At 41.2% G+C, this 19,419-nt stretch overlaps 1 protein-coding gene across 1 annotated transcript; it reads left to right on the top strand.

Annotated features, from left to right (window-relative positions):
• Positions 1–975: 975 nt before the first annotated feature.
• On the top strand, positions 976–1,917 carry LOC309568569 (olfactory receptor 5V1-like; the record flags this gene model as incomplete). The annotated part of the gene is made up of 1 exon (XM_082274267.1): positions 976–1,917. The coding sequence occupies one exon, from the start codon at positions 976–978 to the stop codon at positions 1,915–1,917; it is 942 nt and encodes a 313-aa protein (XP_082130393.1).
• Between the last annotated feature and the right edge of the window lie 17,502 nt (positions 1,918–19,419).

Below are 19,419 nucleotides of genomic sequence, written 5' to 3'. Positions count from 1 at the left end.
ATATTGTCAAACTCAAGTGTTGTACTCAACAAGTAAACGAATACAGCAATTGTTACCTAGTAATGATCGATTCTGAAGGAACTTGGAAACTCATCTTTAAGGCCCCTTTCACCCAGGCTGATTGTTCAGATCCGCCTTTCAGTTTTTTTGGCAGATCTGAACGGTCACCCAATGCATCTCTATGGGGAATCGGATGTCAGCGGAGACATGTCCGCTGACATCCGATCCAATCCGTCAAATCTGGACGGATGGAAACCCTATTTTCCATCCGTCCAACGGATCGGATCGGATGGGATCGGATGAGGACGGACAGACGGTCCATTCCCATCCTTTTCCCCCATATAGATGCATGGGGACCTGACAGCTGTATCTCTGCACACAGAACGGAGACACAGCTGTCATCCTCCTGCTCAGCGGGGAATTGGCGGATCGATCCCCTGCTGAGTCCTTCTGACAGACTCCAAGTGTGAAAGGGGCCTTAGGCTGAATTCCATCAAAACAGCTGTTTTGCCTGCCAAATTATTTCTGAATATCCAGCCCTAAGCTTTACACAGCCTAATCAGCCTGATGACCTGATTCATCTTTGCTGCAGTTAAGTAATAGAGCAAGTTAACTTTCCTGTCCCCAATCTATAATAGGATAGTGAAGGAACAGAAACAGAATGATAAGGTCATCTCTCTGCTCTTTTATCCAGCCATCATGTTTCTTGTAAGCACATGTGAAAATAAAATATGTGAATGGCCCCAAGTAGCACCCCTTTTCCCTGTCTGTGTGCTGCCATACAGGAGATTACATGGCAATAAAATCAAATCAAATGTAGGTATTTATACAAGTTGCATGAAAATTATTATTTTTTTTAATGAATATGGTATATATCTGCAATTATTTATGTTTTTTTTTTTTCAATCTCCGCTTGAAGTTTAGGTTTTTAATAATTAATCATGATCTTTTTAACGATCAGATTCATAAAGCACAATGGGAAACACGAACGCAACATCAATAAAAGAATTTATTCTTGTGGGATTTTCAGAAGCTCCTACCCTCCAGCATTTACTGTTTTCAGTGTTTTTGTTCGTCTACATCATTACCATGATTGGCAACCTCTCCATAATTTTCGCCTACAGGTTCAATTCAGGCCTTCAAACACCAATGTACTTCTTTCTAGCCAACTTCTCATTTCTGGAGATCTGTTACATATCAACCACAGTTCCCAAATTGCTATCAAGTCTTCTGCTAGGAAATAAATCCATCTCTTTCTTGGGTTGCGTTGGTCAGATGTTTTGTTTTTTGCTCTTGGGTGGCACAGAGTGCTACATGCTTGCAGCAATGGCATATGATCGCTATAATGCCATATGTCATCCCCTTTTGTATGGCGTTGTCATGAATAAGAGAACTTGTCTAGGGCTTATAGTTGTCTCATGGATTAGTGGAGCAATAAACTCTTTAATACACACGGTTCTCACATTCACTTTGTCCTTCTGTGGTGCTAGGACCATCAACCACTTCTTCTGTGACATCCCTCCTCTCCTTGACATGGCTTGTTCTGCTACAGGGATTAATGAAATTGTCCTTCTAGTGGCATGTGGCTGTGTCATTGTCAGCGCCTTCCTATTAACCATTGCATCTTACGTGCGCATCATTTCAGCAGTACTAAATATAAAATCTACCTCTGGGAGAAAGAAAGCTTTTTCAACCTGTACCTCTCATCTAATTGTTGTCACTATGTTTTATGGCTCTGCTATTTTCATGTACTTCAGACCAAAATCAAGCTATTCCATGAATAAGGATAGGTTGATTGCTGCTCTATATGCATTTATTGCACCGCTACTTAACCCATTCATATACAGCCTCAGGAACAGCGATGTGAAAGTAGCTGTTAAAAAGATTTTGTGTAGAGTATTTCTAGTTCAAAGATAGTAAACAATGTTAAAGCTAGAATACTGAAAGGAAATTCAGGATGGGATTTTGTGGGTGCAAAATTGTTGATACACATGTTACTGGTAAAATGTTACGTTTTTATTTACAAAAGTCGTTAAAACAATTGTACAATAAGTAAGCAATATAGTATATCTGGTGCAGATAAAAACACAATCCCTTTACATATGGTCTTCTACATGTCTCGCCGTCATGGCTTCATCAGGAATTACATGTAAGGGATGCTACTAAATGAGAAAAGCAAAAATACAAAAGTTCAACAACCAATTACTTAGTATACAATGGTCTTATGCTTTTGATATTTTTATGCAACATTGGACCCACCGAGGGAGTACAAGTCCCTCAAGATCTTTATCCACACAATATGTGTCAAACCAACCAATATGGTAGCAGAAAAAAAGAAAAAAGGCATTGGCCCACTCCACCACGAAAAGGACCCCAACGAGAAAACCAAGAATAGCTCTAGACCATATGTAGAGGTTATGGCACCCATAAAAATGTTAAAATGAACCTGCAGGAGATAGACTTCTGCTTTCACAGAGTGAGCAGAGGGTCTTTAGCGCTATTAAAGAACAAAATAGAAGTTAGACTTTCAAAAACTTAAAGCATTTCTAACCCCTCCCCCAAATTAAAAACCTATTCCATGAATAAGGATAGGTTGATTGCTGCTCTATATGCATTTATTGCACCGCTACTTATCCCATTCATATACAGCCTCAGGAACAGCGATGTGAAAGTAGCTGTTAAAAAGATTTTGTGTCGAGTATTTCTAGTTCAAAGATAGTAAACAAAGTTAAAGCTAGAATACTGAAAGGAAATTCAGGATGGGATTTTGTGGGTGCAAAATTGTTGATACACATGTTACTGTTAAAATGTTACGTTTTTATTTACAAAAGTCGTTAAAACAATTGTACAATAAGTAAGCAATATAATATATCTGAAGCATATAAAAACACAATCCCTTTACAAATGGTCTTCTACATGTCTCGCCGTCATGGCTTCATCCGGAAATACATGTAAGGGATGCTACTAAATGAGAAAAGCAAAAATACAAAAGTTCAACAACCAATAACTTTGAGCATAAAATGGTCATATGCTTTTGATATTTTTATGCAACACTGAACCCATCGGGTGAGTACAAGTCCCTCAAGATCTTGACCTACAAAATATGTGTCAGAGCAACCAATATGGTAGCAGAAAAAAGAAAAAAGCCATTGGCCCACTACACCACGAAAAGGACCCCAATGAGAAAACCAAGACTAGCTCTAGACCATCTGTAGAGGTTATGGCACCAGTAAAGATGTTAAAACTAACCTGCAGGAGATAGACTACTGCTTTCACAGAGTGAGCAGAGGGTCTTTAGCGCTATTAAAGAACAAAATAGAAGTTAGACTTTCAAAAACTTAAAGCATTTCTAGCCCCTCCCCCAAAATGAAAACCTATTCCATGAATAAGGATAGGTTGATTGCTGCTCTATATGCATTTATTGCACCGCTACTTAACCCATTCATATACAGCCTCAGGAACAGCGATGTGAAAGTAGCTGTTAAAAAGATTTTGTGTAGAGTATTTCTAGTTCAAAGATAGTAAACAATGTTAAAGCTAGAATACTAAAAGGAAATTCAAAATGGGATTTTGTGGGTGCAAAATTGTTGATACACATGTTACTGTTAAAATATAAAATTATTATTTACAAAAGTCTTTAAAACAATTGACCAATAAGTAAGCAATATAGTATATTTGTAGCAGATAAAAACACAATTCCTTTACATATGGTCTTCTACATGTTTCGCCGTCATGGCTTCATCAGGAATTACATGTAAGGGATTCTACTAAATGAGAAAAGCAAAAATACAAAAGTTCAACAACCAATAACTTTGAATATACAATGGTCATATGCTTTTGATATCGTTATGCAACACTGAACCCACCGGGTGAGTAGAAGACCCTCAACATCTTGACCCACACAATATGTGTCAGACCAACCAATATGGTGGCAGAAAAAAGAGAAAAGGCATTGGCCCACTCCACCACGAAAAGGACCCCAACAGGAAAACCAAGACTAGCTCTAGACCATCTGTAGAGGGTATGGCACCCTTAAAAAATGTTAAAACTAACCTGCAGGAGATAGATCACTGCTTTCACAGAGTCTTTAGCACTATTAAAGAACAAAATAGAAGTTAGACTTTCAAAAAGTTAAATTATTTCTAGCCCCCCCCTCCCCAAAAAAAAAAAAAATGAATATATTGCAGCTTACCCATAGTTTGAAGTCTACTCTTGTTTTCTTTCCTTTTTTTAATATTCTCCATTTTATTTAAAGTGTAAGTCCAGGCAAAAACAAACTAACTCTAAACCTGCTCTCTGCCACATTCTAACCCTAATCTATCTAACCCTGTAAAACAAAAATCACTGTACTTACCTATTCTGCAGCCGATCTGGTCTGGTTTACAGCGGCGGAAGCTCTGTGCAGGAGACGGCCCACAAAGGCTGTGAAACGGCTGGGAAAAGACGTCACCCATAGAGTTACTATGGGACTTCCATTTTCAGATGCCTCTCCTGCACTCGTCTCCACGCTGAAGCCGCCGCTGACAGCTGTTGCTGGGACCGGACCGGATCGGCTGCAGAATAGGTAAGTAAAACAATGTTTGCTTTACAGGGATGGATAAATTACGTTTAGAATGTATCACAGAGCAGGTTTAGCTTTAGTTAGGTTTTGCCTGGACTTCCACTTTAATATTATTTATAAAAATATAATAGGCAAAATAAGAGATAAGAAGGAAGTACAAACAAACAGGTGTCTATCCAAACTGTTGCAGCATATCGAAGGAAATCCCAACACATACTGATATATGGGAAGGTCCAGAAAAAGACAGAGAAACATTAAGAATCAATCAATCTTGAAATTGCTTTATAGTCCAAAACGGTAAAACTACAACACAGACGGCATTGAAATATGAGGATTAGGGACATAAAGCAAGCAATAATCCGGGAAAAGAGCAAGATTCACTTACTGTGATCCCAAAGTAATGCCCGAGATGAATGGATTATTAAGAATAGTAATTGCCAGATGTTCCATTACCAGGACATACAACAAGGAGGACAAAGGGCACCCTTGTCAGGTACCATTACTTATGAAGAACGTCAATGTCAGGGAGCCATTAATGCGAAGCCTGGCATACAGTTTGGAATACAGAGCCAAGGTTTTTTTGCAATAAGGATGGACCCACTCTATTTCTAGGAGCATTTGTTTAAGAAAACACCAGCTAACCCGTTCAAATGCCTTCTCCGCATTTTCAGAGAGAAGGCAAGATGGGATATTAGCTATTTGGGCATGGTTCATAAGTAATACGTTTTTAAGAGTATTGTCCATCGCTTCCCTCTCCTGGACAAACCCCACTTGGTCTGTATATGTAAGTATGAGTAAATGAGGTTTTAAATGGGAGACGATCATTTTAGTAAAGAATTTCAAGGCCACGCCTATAAGCTAGATAGGGCGATAGCTGGAACTTAATATGGTTTTAAAATGAGAGGTATTTGTGCTTCCAAAGTTTGAGACAGAAACTGTATATGTTTTCTTTCTTCAGACTTATTTTCTTTATTTTCACCTGGTGATCCTGCCAGTAACACAATTTCTGTCCTAGGGTGACAATGGTCACTCATTGTACTGTATGGAGAAGTAGCATTTTTACATTAGGATTGTCATTATTCTGGACTACAGAACATTTCATCCTTTCCTCATCTGCATAACAAAGGGAGGAAGGGTTCTGTAATTCATTATTATGGGGCTAGTTATTTTCCAGCAATCACACAAACGTCACAAATAATCAACCTAATGTTTGTAATATACACTAATCGGCCACTTTATTGGGTACACCTTGCTAGTACTGGGTTGGACCCTCTTTTGCCTTCGGATCAACCAAGGTGCAGAAAACATTCCTCAGAGATTTTGGCCCATAGTGACATGATAGCATCACGCAGTTGCTGCAGATTTGTCGGCTGCACATCCATGATGCCAATCTCCCGTTCCACCACTTACCAAAGGTGCTCTATTGAGATCTGGTGACTGTGGAGGCCATTGGAGTACAGTGACCTCGTTGTCATGTTCAAGAAACAAGTGGTGAGATGATTTGAGCTTTGTGACATGGTGCATTATCCTGCTGGAAGGAGCCATCAGATGATGGATACACTGTAGCCATAAAGGGATGAACATGGTCAGCAACAATACTCAGGTAGACCACGGCCTTTAAACGATGCTCAATTGTTACTAGGAACCCAAAGTGTGCCAAGAAAATATCCCCCCCCCCCCACACCACCATCACCACCATCACCAGCCTGGACCGTTGATATAAAACAGAATGGATCCATGCTTTCATGTTGTTTACGCCAAATTCTGACCCTACCATCTGAATGTCGCAGCTGAAATCGAGACTCATCAGACCAGGAAGCGTTTTTCCAATCTTTTATTGTCCAATTTTGGTGATCCTGTGCCAATTGTAGCCTCAGTTTCCTTTCATACCTGACAGGAGTGGCAAACGGTGTGGTTTTCTGCTGGTGTAGCCCATCTACTTCAAGTGTTGTGTGTTCAAAGATGGTATTCTGCATACCTTGGATGTAACGAGTGGTATTTGAGTTACTGTTGCCTTTCTCTCATCTCGAACCAGTCTGCCCATTCTCCTCTGACCTCTGACATCAACAAGGTATTTCCATCCAGTCAACTGTTGCTCACTGGATATTTTCTCTTTTTTTGGACCATTTTCTGTAAACTCGAGAGATGGTTGTGCATAAAAATACCAGTAGATCAGAAGTTTTTGAAACACTCAGACTGGCCGATCTGGCACCAATAACCATGTCACTTTCAACGTCACTCAAATCCCCTTTCTTCCCCATTCTGATGCTCGGTTTGAACTTCAGCAAGACGTCTTCACCACATCTAGATGCCTAAATGCATTGAGTTGCTGTCATGTGATTGGCTGAATTTCTGTTACCAAGCAATTGAGCAAGTGTACCTAATAAAGTGGATTTGTAATTTTGTTCATCTGTTCTTGTGACTGTGGCTGCCTTGTGAGACAAAAAAGCCAGACTGTGGACCTTTCTGAAGTCTACACTGCAGTTAAGCTATGCATCCAGGTCTGGGATCCATCGTACTATATGCTTGGACTTTGCAGACCTTGAGGCTTCTTCAGGGGTGCCTTGGCAAAATGCCTAAAAAACTGTATACAAGCCAGCAGGTGGATAAAGTTTTACAAAGCTACAAGTTTTCATTTGATTACAAATATGAAGTAGCGCTATGCTTCAAAAATAAAAAGAATATTGAAACTATATAACAAATTGCAAATAGTAATATTACATGTGTCTAATCTCTCAAGGTGGATATTGAATAATGAGAATAATAATACAGTAAAACCTTGGATTGCGAGCATAATTCTTTCCGGAAACATGCTTGTAATCCAAAGCACTCGTATATAGTTATATAGTAGTTGAGGTTGAATAAAGACAATAGTCCATCCAGTTCAACCTGTGTAGGTGTGCGTGGCCGTAATCATCTCTCATACCCCTTAATGTTCTGATCCTTGAGATGTACGTCCAAGAGTCTTTTGAAAGCCACCATACTCCCCACAGAAACCACCTCTTGTGGTAGAGAATTCCACACTCTTGTAGCCCTAACAGTAAAGAACCCCCTGCGTTGTCTGAGGTCAAAACGCTTCTCCTCTAATCACATTGTATGCCCTCGAGTCCTCATGCAATCCTTGCGACTGAACAGCTTTTTTTCTATGCTGAGATCACCATTGAGGTATTTATAAATTGCTATCATGTCTCCTCTCAGGCGTCTCTTCTCCAGGGAGAATAAATTAAGCGATTGTAAACGCTCTTCATAGTTAAGGTCCTCCAATCCCCTAATTAGTTTAGTTGCCCTTCTCTGGACTCTATCCAGCTCCAACACATTCCTCCTGAGGACTGGCTATCAAAGTGAATTTCCCCATAAGAAATAATGGAAACTCAGATGATTCGTTCCACAACCATTTATTCATAAGTCCTTCAGTTTATGGTCCATATAAAAAGATTATAGCAATGTGATAGGTTGTGTAACCATAAAATGTCCATCCACAAATGGCGCCTCCACAAGGGCATTAGAAGCAAAATTCAGCCTACAGAGTATAAAAGAGAAGAGAGGCGCCTATAAGTGTAGCAATATGGTTACATTTAATTGAAGGTTTAACATTAAGCAACTCACATGGTTGATATTTAAACAGGTACAAAAACAAAACAATTTTTATAAGTTATTGATATAGCGCTGCAACCTAATTTATTGATATTACGTTGGTGTTTGTATATTCTCACTGTTTTGCACGCTGCCATTATTATTCAGGCACTGACTTATTATTGTTTTTTAAACATTTTCTTGGGCCCTCTCAAATCCTCTTATCAACTATTTGCAGGCAGTGCGGACTAAAGTGGAAGCTGCCTTGGGCTCCACAACAATGACTGGGCCCGGGGCAGCTGCCCGTTTTGCCCTGTGTTAAAGACGGACCTGGCTACATGGCATTTCTCAGTCCAGGTTTCCTGATCTTTACAACAGTTGACTGTGTCTGTGTAATGTGTGCTGAAACAGTCACTTGTTGTCATCATCAGAAGCATGACGGCATGAAAATGCAGAAGCATAACTGAGAGACAGGGAACAGAGCTTTGTCACCCTATAGGAAAAAGTGCCTGATCAAAGACCTTTTTGCATTATTTTAATGAAAGCTGCAGATTTAAAATAAAAATATAGAAGAAAAAACCTTTTGAGATTACAGTAACATGTTAAAGTTTAAATGTAATTTTAGTTTGCATACAATGCAAAAAAAGAATAAAAAAAAAACACAACAGACATAATTTAACCATTTCTGGACTGGAAGATTTTCCCCCTTAATGACCAAGCAATTTTTTGTGATCGGCACTGCGTTATTTTAACAGACGATTACGCGGTTGTGCGATGCTGTACCCAAATAAAATTGATGTCCTTTTTTCCCCATAAATTGAGGTTTCTTTCGGTGGTATTTGATCACCTCTGCGATTTTTTTGTGTTATAAAACAAAAAAAAAAAGCGACAATTGTGGAAAAAAAAAACAATATTTTTCACTTTCTGCTATATAACATTCCCAAAAAAAAAAAAATCAAATGTTTTCCTTATTTTAGGCCAATTTATATTCTGCTACATATTTTTGGTAAAAAAAGTGCAAAAGTTATCGCATCTACAAACTAGGGGAAAGATTTATGTCATTTTTATTTATTTATTTATTTTTACTAGTAATGGCGGTGATCTGCGATTTTTAGCAGGACTGCAACCTTGCGGCGGACAGATCGGACCCCTAACTGACATTTTTGACACTTTTGGGGGAACCAGTGACATTACTACAGTATTCAGTGCTAAAAATATGCACTGTTACTGTAATAATGTACTGGCAGGGAAGTGTTAACCCAGGGGCAATCAAAGGGTTAAATGTGAGCCTAGGGGGTGTTTTCTAGCTGTGAGGGGGAAGGGCTTGTGAAATTAACACAGAAACCTGTGTTCCTAAATAGAAGGAACACAGGAGCTCTGTGTTGATAGCTAAGAAAACAAAGGTCTGCTGTGTTTACAACAGCAGACCTCCGTTCTCTCTTCACAGAGAGTGATTGCAGGTGCCCGGTGGCGATTGCGGCTGCAGGCCCCATGGATCTGCCTCCCCACTGGCAAGTGGGAGCGCGCGCCCCCAGGATCGTTCCCGCAAACCGCCGTACAAGTACGGAGATTCGCAGGAACCTGCCGCAGCTGGTCGGCAAGTGGCTAATACAACTAGGAATGTTTTTTTTTAGACTGCTTATAGCAGATTGCTACACAGATAAAAAAAAAAGAGTCAGTTCAGTTTGCCATTTGTGCCCAAATCTTTGCTCAATTCTTGGCCAGTTTGAATTGGCTGTCAATGCACATGGCAAAATTGGACATGTAGCATTTTTTTCTGACACTGTACAATGCACCGTAGTAAATTACCACATACTGTGGTGCTATGCAATGCATGTGCATTGGAGCTGCATTGCCTAAGTGTGTTGGGGTGCCATTCACAAGGTGTGCTTCATCCCTAAGAGAAGCCATATAAGTGTTATCCTGTAACTAACATTAAAAATAGAACTAAAAGCAAAACTTTTTTTTTCTTTTGGACAAAGTAAGGGAGGATTCGATTTTTTTTGCCATCCACAGTATGTCCCACTAGGGAGATTTACCTTCACTTCCTGACCCATAGCCAAAACAAGCAATGAGGGGAAATCCTTCCAACGTGAGGGAATCCCTGGGATATCACCAGAACTAGTTTTCCCATTGGAAGATTCCCCCCCTCTATTCTTCTTCTGGCGATAACCCGTAATTTGGGTTTTTCTTTCACATTCACCCTTGCTGATGATGATAAACGGGACAAACATAATGGGTGAATCTCCCTATTGGGGGTCATAGACAGCAGTAAAATTCTGACAGGTGTTCTAATCCCTCTTCACTCTGTCTAAAACTAAAAAAATATCTTAATTTATACTTTAATAATTGCAGCATGTTGATAATGGCCATGGAGGTTACCCCACAGTTGTACATGTAAAGTCAGGTCTCCTTTTATCTGACTCTGGACTATGACCTTGAGTAATGACCTTGCTTATGAAGCCTATCTTTACGCTTTCTGTTTCAGACTTGATGCTCGGTTCACACTAGCCCAACTTCAAAGTTGCACGACTTTCAGAGCAACTTTGGAGTCTGACTTTGATATGACTTTGATGTGATTTTTTACACTCTGTGGCATTGAAGTCATATCAAAGTCCGGCCAAAGTAGTGTAGCAACCTTTTCTAAAGTCAGTCTTGTGTAGGATCAGTTAAAAAAAATTAGAAAAATAAAACCTGTAAAGAGAAAGGCATATTGAAATAGTATGCATCGCATACTAGCTCATTATGAAATACTTACTTTAAAACGAAGCCCCCGCAGTGCCATCCACTCAGCGTCAGGGCGGCCAACATGTCCGGCCGTCCAGCATGCGCGCGGGAGCCGCCATTCACGGCACAGGGCTCTGAAGGAATGGCACGGGTGGCCGTTCCTTCAGAGCACATGCGCCGATTACGTCACCGGCTGCATGCACTGTTAATATCTCCTAAACTGTGCAAGTTTAGGAGATATTTACAGCACCTATAGGTAAGCCTTAATATAGGCTTACCTATAGGAAAAGTATTTAAAGTGGGTTTACAACCACTTTAAGGTGGCTCTCATAGGGAAATTGCTGCAAGAGCACCTGAATTTATTGTGATTGTTTTTCTTTAAAGCTGATCTTAGGAAACGTAAAGCCCAACTCACATTAAATGGGTCAGCTGCTTGTTTTGTCCAGGGGAGAGAATAAAGGTGTATCCTGATCCTCTGCTCCACCGGCAAAAGGCGCTCCCCCACAATTTAGGGGTGGACTGTTCCTGACATGCACACACTGCGAATCGCCCAATGACGTAATCGCCGACCGGACCAGGAAGTGAGAAGGGGATAAATAAAGCAGAAATTAAGGTATTTACTAGCAAAAAAAAAAAAACGTTCCATTGGTAAAAGTCGTTTTAAAGGGGATTACATAATAAACTATGTAATTCAATTTATTAAAAATGGGTGGAACTCCACTTTAAGTCGGCAGCTTTCAATACTGTAGCCGCTGACTTTTAATATAAGTACACTTACCTGCTCTGGGATCCCGTCATGTCAGCACCCCAAGTGGATCCGTCCATCGGCTCCGGGTGCAGGCGCCAACATCTTCACTAAAGGAAACAAGAAGTTCCCTACTGCACATGTGTGAGTCGCGCTGCGCTTTCTGAATGGTCCCGCTGTCTTCTGGGACCTCTGTGTCTCCCAGAAGGCAGCGGGGGAAGAGGAGGGGCTGTAAATTTCGTAGATCACCGCACAACAATTACAGCGATCTTACCCAGCAGTGGAAGCAGGTACCTGGATTTGACAGGTATCCTCTCCCCCCTGAAAAGTGCCAAATGTGGCAGCAGAGGGGGGGGGGGGGGGAAGCAAACAAGCGGAGCTCTGCCTAAGTATATCTCTTTTCTCCAATCCCCTGGACAGAAACAAGCAGTTACAGGCAGATAGAAAAAAAAAGACCGTAACACTGAGCCCCTGGGGTATACTTTACTTACCTCTTCCTATCTCAAGAATGTCTACAAACAGTAATATAGAACATTAGAAAAAACCTTTATTAATTACAACAATTAAAACTGTAAGTGTAAACAAAAAAAAAGAACCACCTTCCACCACCATAAAAAGACAATGTTGCCCTATAACTAAAATGTACCTCTAGATGCCAAACTCGCATCCATCCAAACAGTCCATTCAAATGTATCAAAATACATGTACTGTATATGAATCAACATGTGGGACTGTATAAAAGTTCCACCTAGAAATGTCCTAGGAGTGGTGCTGCAAACAGTAACCAAAAATGAAAAGGGAAGCAAGGCTACCCTATTATATCAGGTCCCTTTTTTGTTACATTTTTTTTTTTTTTTGGGAAAACAAGCAGTTAACTGCAGGTACAGACCCACTGCATGGGAAAACATTTTTTTTGCCTGGAGTTGGGCTTAGGGCAGGTTTCACACATATGCAGCCCGTGGGTTTGTTCCTGGGGTCCGGGTGTCCCTGTTTACTGGTTCGGGTGTGAATCAGGTTCAAATTTTTGCCTGAATTCGCACCTGAATCGGACCCAAAGATGCACAGGACCCTTTTTGAATGTAAGTCGTAGCCGCCCCTGACTTGTGTGTACTGGTTTCATGGGGACCAAGTCACACTCGCCTCTCATGGGAATTGGATGCGGGGAAACCTGTCGCCCGGCCTTAACTACTTAAATAGAGGGCACGTTTTCCCCCCTTCCTGCCCAGGCCAATTTTCAGCTTTCAGTGCTGTCGCACTTTAAATGGCAATTGCGCGGTCAGCCAACACTGTACCCAAAATAATTTTTTATCATTTTCTTCACACAAATAGAGCTTTCTTTTGGTGGTGTTTAACCACTTTAGGACCGGAGGATTTTGCGGTCCTTACGTCCAGGCCACTTTTTGCGATTCGGCACTGTGAGACTTTAACTGACAATTGCGCGGTCATGCAGCGCCTTACCCAAACGAAATTTACGTCCTTTTTTCCCCACAAACAGAGCTTTTTTTTGGTGATATTTGATCGCCTGTGAACTTTTCATTTTTTGCGATAATAATAAAAAAAGCGACAATTTTGAAAAAATAACAATATTTTTCTACTTTGACAGTTAAAAAATATCCAATATATTCAATTTTTGTCATATATTTAGGCCAAAATGTATTTAGCTACATGTCTTTGATAAAAAAAATTCTCAATGAGTGTATTTTTAACCGCTTTAAGACCAGAAGATTTTACCCCATTCCTGACCAGGCCATATTTTGCGATTCGGCACTGCGTTATTTTAACGTACAATTGCGCAGTTGTGCGACACTGTACCCAAATTAAATGTATGTCCTTTTTTCCCCACAAACAGAGCTTCCTTTTGGTGGTATTTGATCACCTGTGCGATTTTTACTTTTTGCGCTATAAACATAATAAGAGTGACAAGTTTGAAAAAATAACAATATTCTTCACATTTTTTTTATATGAAATTCCCCCCAAAAAAATGTAAAAATCAATTTTTTTTAACATTTTAGGCCAATTTGTTTTCTGCTACATATGTTTGGTAAAAAAAAATCGCAATAAGCTTATTTTGTTTGGTTTGCGCAAAAGTTATCGCAGCTACTAACTACGGGAAATGTATGTAATTTTTATTGTTTTTTTTAAACTAGTAATGGCGGCGATCTGAGATTTTTTTTTTGCGGGACTGCGACATTGTGGCGGACAGATCAGACCCCTAACTGACATTTTTGACACTTTTGGGGGTACCAGTGACATTACTACAGTAATCAGTGCTATACATATGCACTGTTACTGTAAAAATGACACTGGCAGGGAAGGGGTTAACTTTTATTGGTGATCAAGGGGTTAATGTATGCCTGGTGCTTACTGATGTGTGTGGGGGGAGGGGATTGTGTGACACAGGCACAGATCGCAGGTTCAGCTATGCTGAATCCTGTAATCTGTCCCTGCCTGTCACTTTGTAAACAAAGCGGGCGGATCTCCTCACTCGATCCCCGACGATCGGGGAAGAGCGGCGGTGATCTCCGCCTCTCCTCCCCTGGACCGACTCCCGCTGTGTCTGAATACAGCGGGAGCGAGTCTCCGACAGCGAGCGAGCGCCGCCCACAAGGGGAGGAGTCCAGCGACGTAGACCTATGCCGCTGGACGATAACGAGCCACTTTGCCGCAGTACGCTCAATGTGAGCGGTCGGCAAGTGGTTAATCACTGCTGGGTTTTTTATTTTTTGCTAATGTTGAAAAGAAAATGTTTTTCTTAGTTTCTGTCAGCAAATTTTTCTCCTACACTGATGTGCGCTGATGAGGGTACACTGATGGGCACTGATAGGTGGCACTGGTGGGGTGGCACTGATGAGAAGACACTGATATGCAGCACTGATGGACACTGATAGGTGGCACTGATATGCAGCACTGATGAGCACTGATAAGTAACCCTGATGGGCACTGATGAAGCTGCACTGAAGGGCACTGATGGGGTGGCCCTGATGAGGAGACACTGATATGCAATACTTATGGGCACTGATAGGTGGCACTGATGGGCGCCACTGATGGGCAGCACTGATGGGCACTGAAAGGCAGCACTGATTGGCATAATTTTTGGGCACTGATGGGCACCGATAGGTGGCACCTATGCACAATGATAGGTGTCACTGATGGGCACAAACTTGTGTCACTGATGGGTACAGACTGGTGTCACTGAAGGGTACAGAGTGGCATCACTGATGGGCACTGTTTAGGCTGCATTGTATTTAGGGCACTACAAGTCTTCCCTGTAAGGAGATGCCACTTATAAGCTCTTCTCACCTCACACTCTGTCAATGTGAGAGAGAGAAAGCTGATAAACGGAACTTTACGAGAACCGCACCGCTCCACTCTGCCATCACTTGACGGCAGGCAGGCGGGTGGGAAGTGGTTAAAAATTCTCCCTCACAGTGGGGCTGCTTGTTAATTACTCTTTTAGGTCTAAGGGACATAGAACAAAAAGATTTACTTACCTGCTCCTCCGAGCTGCTAGACCGGACCTTTCAGCGTCTCCTCCCCCACGCTCCAGGAGTCTAGGGTCCCAATGTCATTAAGACCAAAGCTCTGCATTGGATGGGATGACACCAAGCGACAGTCCACATAGGGGAGTGCTTTTACTCTCCCCTAGAATAGACAAGCAGTTTACCCTTGCAGTGCGGGTGCAACCTCCCTGCAAGGAAGTTGGGCTTTGAAATCTGCAGATTGATGATTTAAACTTCTACTCCACCTTTTTGATGTCTCTCATTTTAGCACACGGCACCAAGATATAAATCTTGTAGATATTATTCATAACCCGCTTTAAACTCAGGCCATTAAGGCTGCGCTCCAGGCAAAGAAAAAATTGATGCAGCTCTATATTCATTAATAAAACATTCAATGTATTTTTTTTTTTTTTTTTTTATATGCAAACAGTGTCTGAATTTGGCTTGGTTTCAGTCTTTTACAATCTCCTTTACAGTAGCACCCTGTGAGGGGGAGGGGCAGCAATTGTAGACATTCAAGTATGCCGTATTCCAATTTGCTGACAAGGTACATGCTGATGGGAGGAGAGAGCAAAGGGGATGAGCTTATCGACTTGCAGCCATTCTTCACTGACCAGTCACCAAGCTGGGGATGGAAGGAGGACACAATTGTATTCCTTAAAGTGATATTAAACCCTCAGTTTTTGCAGCACTTTCAGCTGCTGATGTAAAAAAGGGTTGCAGGTATGGATATTTTTACAGTTACATTGGTCCAGCTCGGCACCCATGTTGAGTGAATGGCCTTCTTGTTCACAATGCAGCAGGGCAGCACAGGGCCCCATAGGTGTGCGCAGCCTATTGCATTAGGGTGTGCACCCCAAAGCTCAGACACATATGTGTGTGTGCATGTGTATATATACTGACAGTGTCCGTAGGCAGAGATTGGTGTCAGTAGGGCAGTGGATAGTGACTGTAGTTTTTTGCATTAATTTTTTTAAATTATTTTTAGTTTTATTTATTTTTATTATTTTTTTTACAATATTTTTAAGGTCTAAACAGGGGCAATCTGTGCCACATAGGATGATTAGGGTGTGCCCAGGCACACCCGGCACACCCTGTGCGCACGTCTATGCAGGGCCCAGAAGCTAGTGGAGATCACTGGAGTAGCTGTGTCTACATAGGTGTGCACAGCCTTCTGCAATAGGGTGTGCACACCGGAGCACAAACACACATACGTGTGTGTATGTATATATACTGTATATACAGGTGCATTTCATAAAATTAGAATATAATCAAAAAGTTAATTCATTTCAGTAATTCAAATCAAACAGAAACTCGTATATTTTATATAGATGCGTTATACACAGAGTGATATATTTCAAGAATTTCTTTACTTTAATTTTGAAGATTATGGCTTACAGCTAGTGACAACCCAAAATTCAGTATCTCAGAAAATCTGAATATTACATATTACCAGAAAAAAAAAAAAAAAAATGTTAATACAGAAACGTTGGCACACAGAAAAGTATGTCCATGTGCAGTATAGTATCCACTCAATACTTGGTCGGGGCTCCTTTTGCATGAATTACTGCATCGATACAGTGTGGCATGGAGGTGATTAGCCTGTGGCATAGATTCTCTATGGGGTTTAGGTCAGTTGGCTTGCCAATCAAGCACCGTGATACCATGAGATCATTAAACCTGGTATTGGTAGTTTTGGCAGTTTGGGCAGGTGCCAAGTCCTGCTCGAAAATTAAATCAGCATCTCCATAAAGCTGGTCAGTGTGTTAGGCTAAAATATTTAATATTATGTTAACTTGACATAAAAAGTGGTGTCATCTGCCCAGCTGTACTATTGGGGATGTGTAAATTTCAGGAGTGAATGGACAAAAATACAAATTGCTTTTGTAGAGCTACCACTGAAGGGACCGCTGTAAGTTTACCAGTTCTTCCCCTAAAATCAGTGCAGAGGCAGCCAGGCACACAGTGACAGACCATTCATTCTGGCTCATTAATCAGTCCAGGGAATGTCATTTCGGGTCCTTAATTGTTGACGAACCTAGATGGGTGCTGGGTAATATGGGATACTCCACAGTCACTGAATATTTACATGACAACACTTCACTTTTCTAAGTCTCTCTAAGCAGTGTCCATGTGGGAACAAGTGCAGACCTTTCCCTCTTTAGTTCCCTTTCTTTAGATGCTATCCCAGGCAGGAAACCTACTGACCATTCCATCCAAGAGATACAGAACACAGTCACTAGAACCCTAAACTCAGGTCAGTACCCACAATGCCACAGGATCACCAGACCCACCAGTATCCACGGATACTCTTCAGTGAGGGTGAGGGTGAGGTTAATGCTCACAATGCCACAGGACAGCCAGACCCCTTCCAACTTCCACAGGGCAGTCTTCAGTAAGCTCTCCAGACCAGGTCAGGATTCCTTGACTAGCTTCAGAAGTGGATAAAATTTAGCTGGATAGCTGCTTTAGATGGGGGTAGCCACCCCCACCCAGACTGGTGGATTACCTCCAACAGGGAGAAGAGACCCTTGCTCTAAATCTCAGACTACCGTATTTTCCGGCGTATAAGACGACTGGGCGTATAAGACGACCCCCCTAATTTTCAAGTTAAAACATAGGTTTTGGGCTATACTCGCCGTATAAGACTACCCCCCTTCCGAAGCAAGGCAACACCATTGAAAAACATCAGATTTCTCATAGATCTCCAAGGTACCCCAAGTACTGCAATACATGTAACCTCTCATAATATCTCCAAGGTACCCTAAGTATAACTATTACCGGTAGATGTAATCTCAAGATGCTGGCTGTGCGGGAATCCTGTACCGGTATACCGTATGTACCGTAGCTTCGCCTGCATACAGTATACCGTGCTGAGCCAATCACAGTGAGAGATGTGTTCTATTATTGAATGCAAAGCCTGCTCGGATTGGCAGAGTTAGAGAGGCGGGCTGATGTTACTCTGCCAATCCGAGCAGGCTTTGCATTCAATAATAGAATACATTGCTCTCCCTGATTGGCTCAGCGAGGTATACTGTATGTAGCTGAAGCTACGGTACATACGATATACCGGTACAGGATTCCCACACAGCCAGCGTCTTCTTGAGAGATTACATCTACTGGTAATACTTATACTTAGGTTACCTTGGAGATATTATACTTGGCGTATAAGACGACCCCCCGTTTTTGGGGGATATTTTTGAGGATCAAAAGTAGTCTTATACGCCAGAAAATACTGTATTTATAAGCCACCTTCTGGGCACACCTCCCCAGGGATTGGTTGGAGCACAATAAATAGTCAGGCTGGCAATTTGCCTTGCTTAACTCTCTATATTCCAGAAGCCTCTGGGAGGCATGGGAGAGCAATCAAACCTGCAGCCTGGGAGATCCAGAACAGCAAAAAAGAATCAACAACTGCTCCACTAATTACTGAAGAGCCAAAAAGAACAAGTTTGCCTGACGTCTTAGCAACCTAACTAGGAGGTTGTGACATATGGGTGGGTAAAACAATTTACATACTTATATGTATTTCATGTATTTATTAAACTGTTTGAATGTTCAATTGTTTATCTGCTGTCAAATATGGAAACAATATTATGTTAACAGCATGCAAAGCTTTGTTTACTGCTGTTGGAATCTGTCTTCAGTTAACATCGGAAACCTTTACAAAGACACAACATACCACAGAATGTGATCTTGCAAGAAGGAAAATATGAACATCTCCCATGGGATACCAAGATACTTCAAAAGCTATTACAGGCAAAAAGCAAATGAAATAAGTCGTAAATACTATTTACAACGCTGATTGTTTCAGTGGCATGCCTTGCAAGTTTACATTTGTCAGGAGGATGTTGCAGGAACATAGAATTGTCCTTTGAGAATAGAAAAGCTAAGAATAGCTAGCTATAATGCATAAAATCCAATTTCCGCCGCCCAGGTCAGTGGGTCAATACTCAGATTTCATAATAAAAGCAAAGTTTGTGGTTCCTGATCTGCAATAATTTAAGTTTTTATTAAAACAAGAGCGATCGATAAATACATTTCACCCAGGACTGTTACACTGGCTATTTGCTATTTATTTCAGAATGGAAATATAAATAAAGTTACTCGCATCTCCAGGCAAAGAGCCAATCTCTTGCACAGACATCTGCTGAAATAGAAAACAGAGGAATGTTTAATATCCTATTTTACAGGCAGCAATTTTTTTTCACAGTATGGTACATGCAGCCTCCCTGGCTCACCAGTTCTATGCATGCAGCTGAGCTTTAAAAAATGACTACAATGTGCCTCATTGGAGCAAAAACACACATTTC

The sequence above is a fragment of the Pelophylax lessonae genome, assembly GCF_965119305.1.
Source record: "Pelophylax lessonae genome assembly, chromosome: 12".
In the NCBI taxonomy this organism is placed as follows: domain Eukaryota; kingdom Metazoa; phylum Chordata; class Amphibia; order Anura; family Ranidae; genus Pelophylax; species Pelophylax lessonae.
Note: the sequence above shows the minus strand (reverse complement) of the source record. Positions and strands in the feature narration are given on the sequence as shown.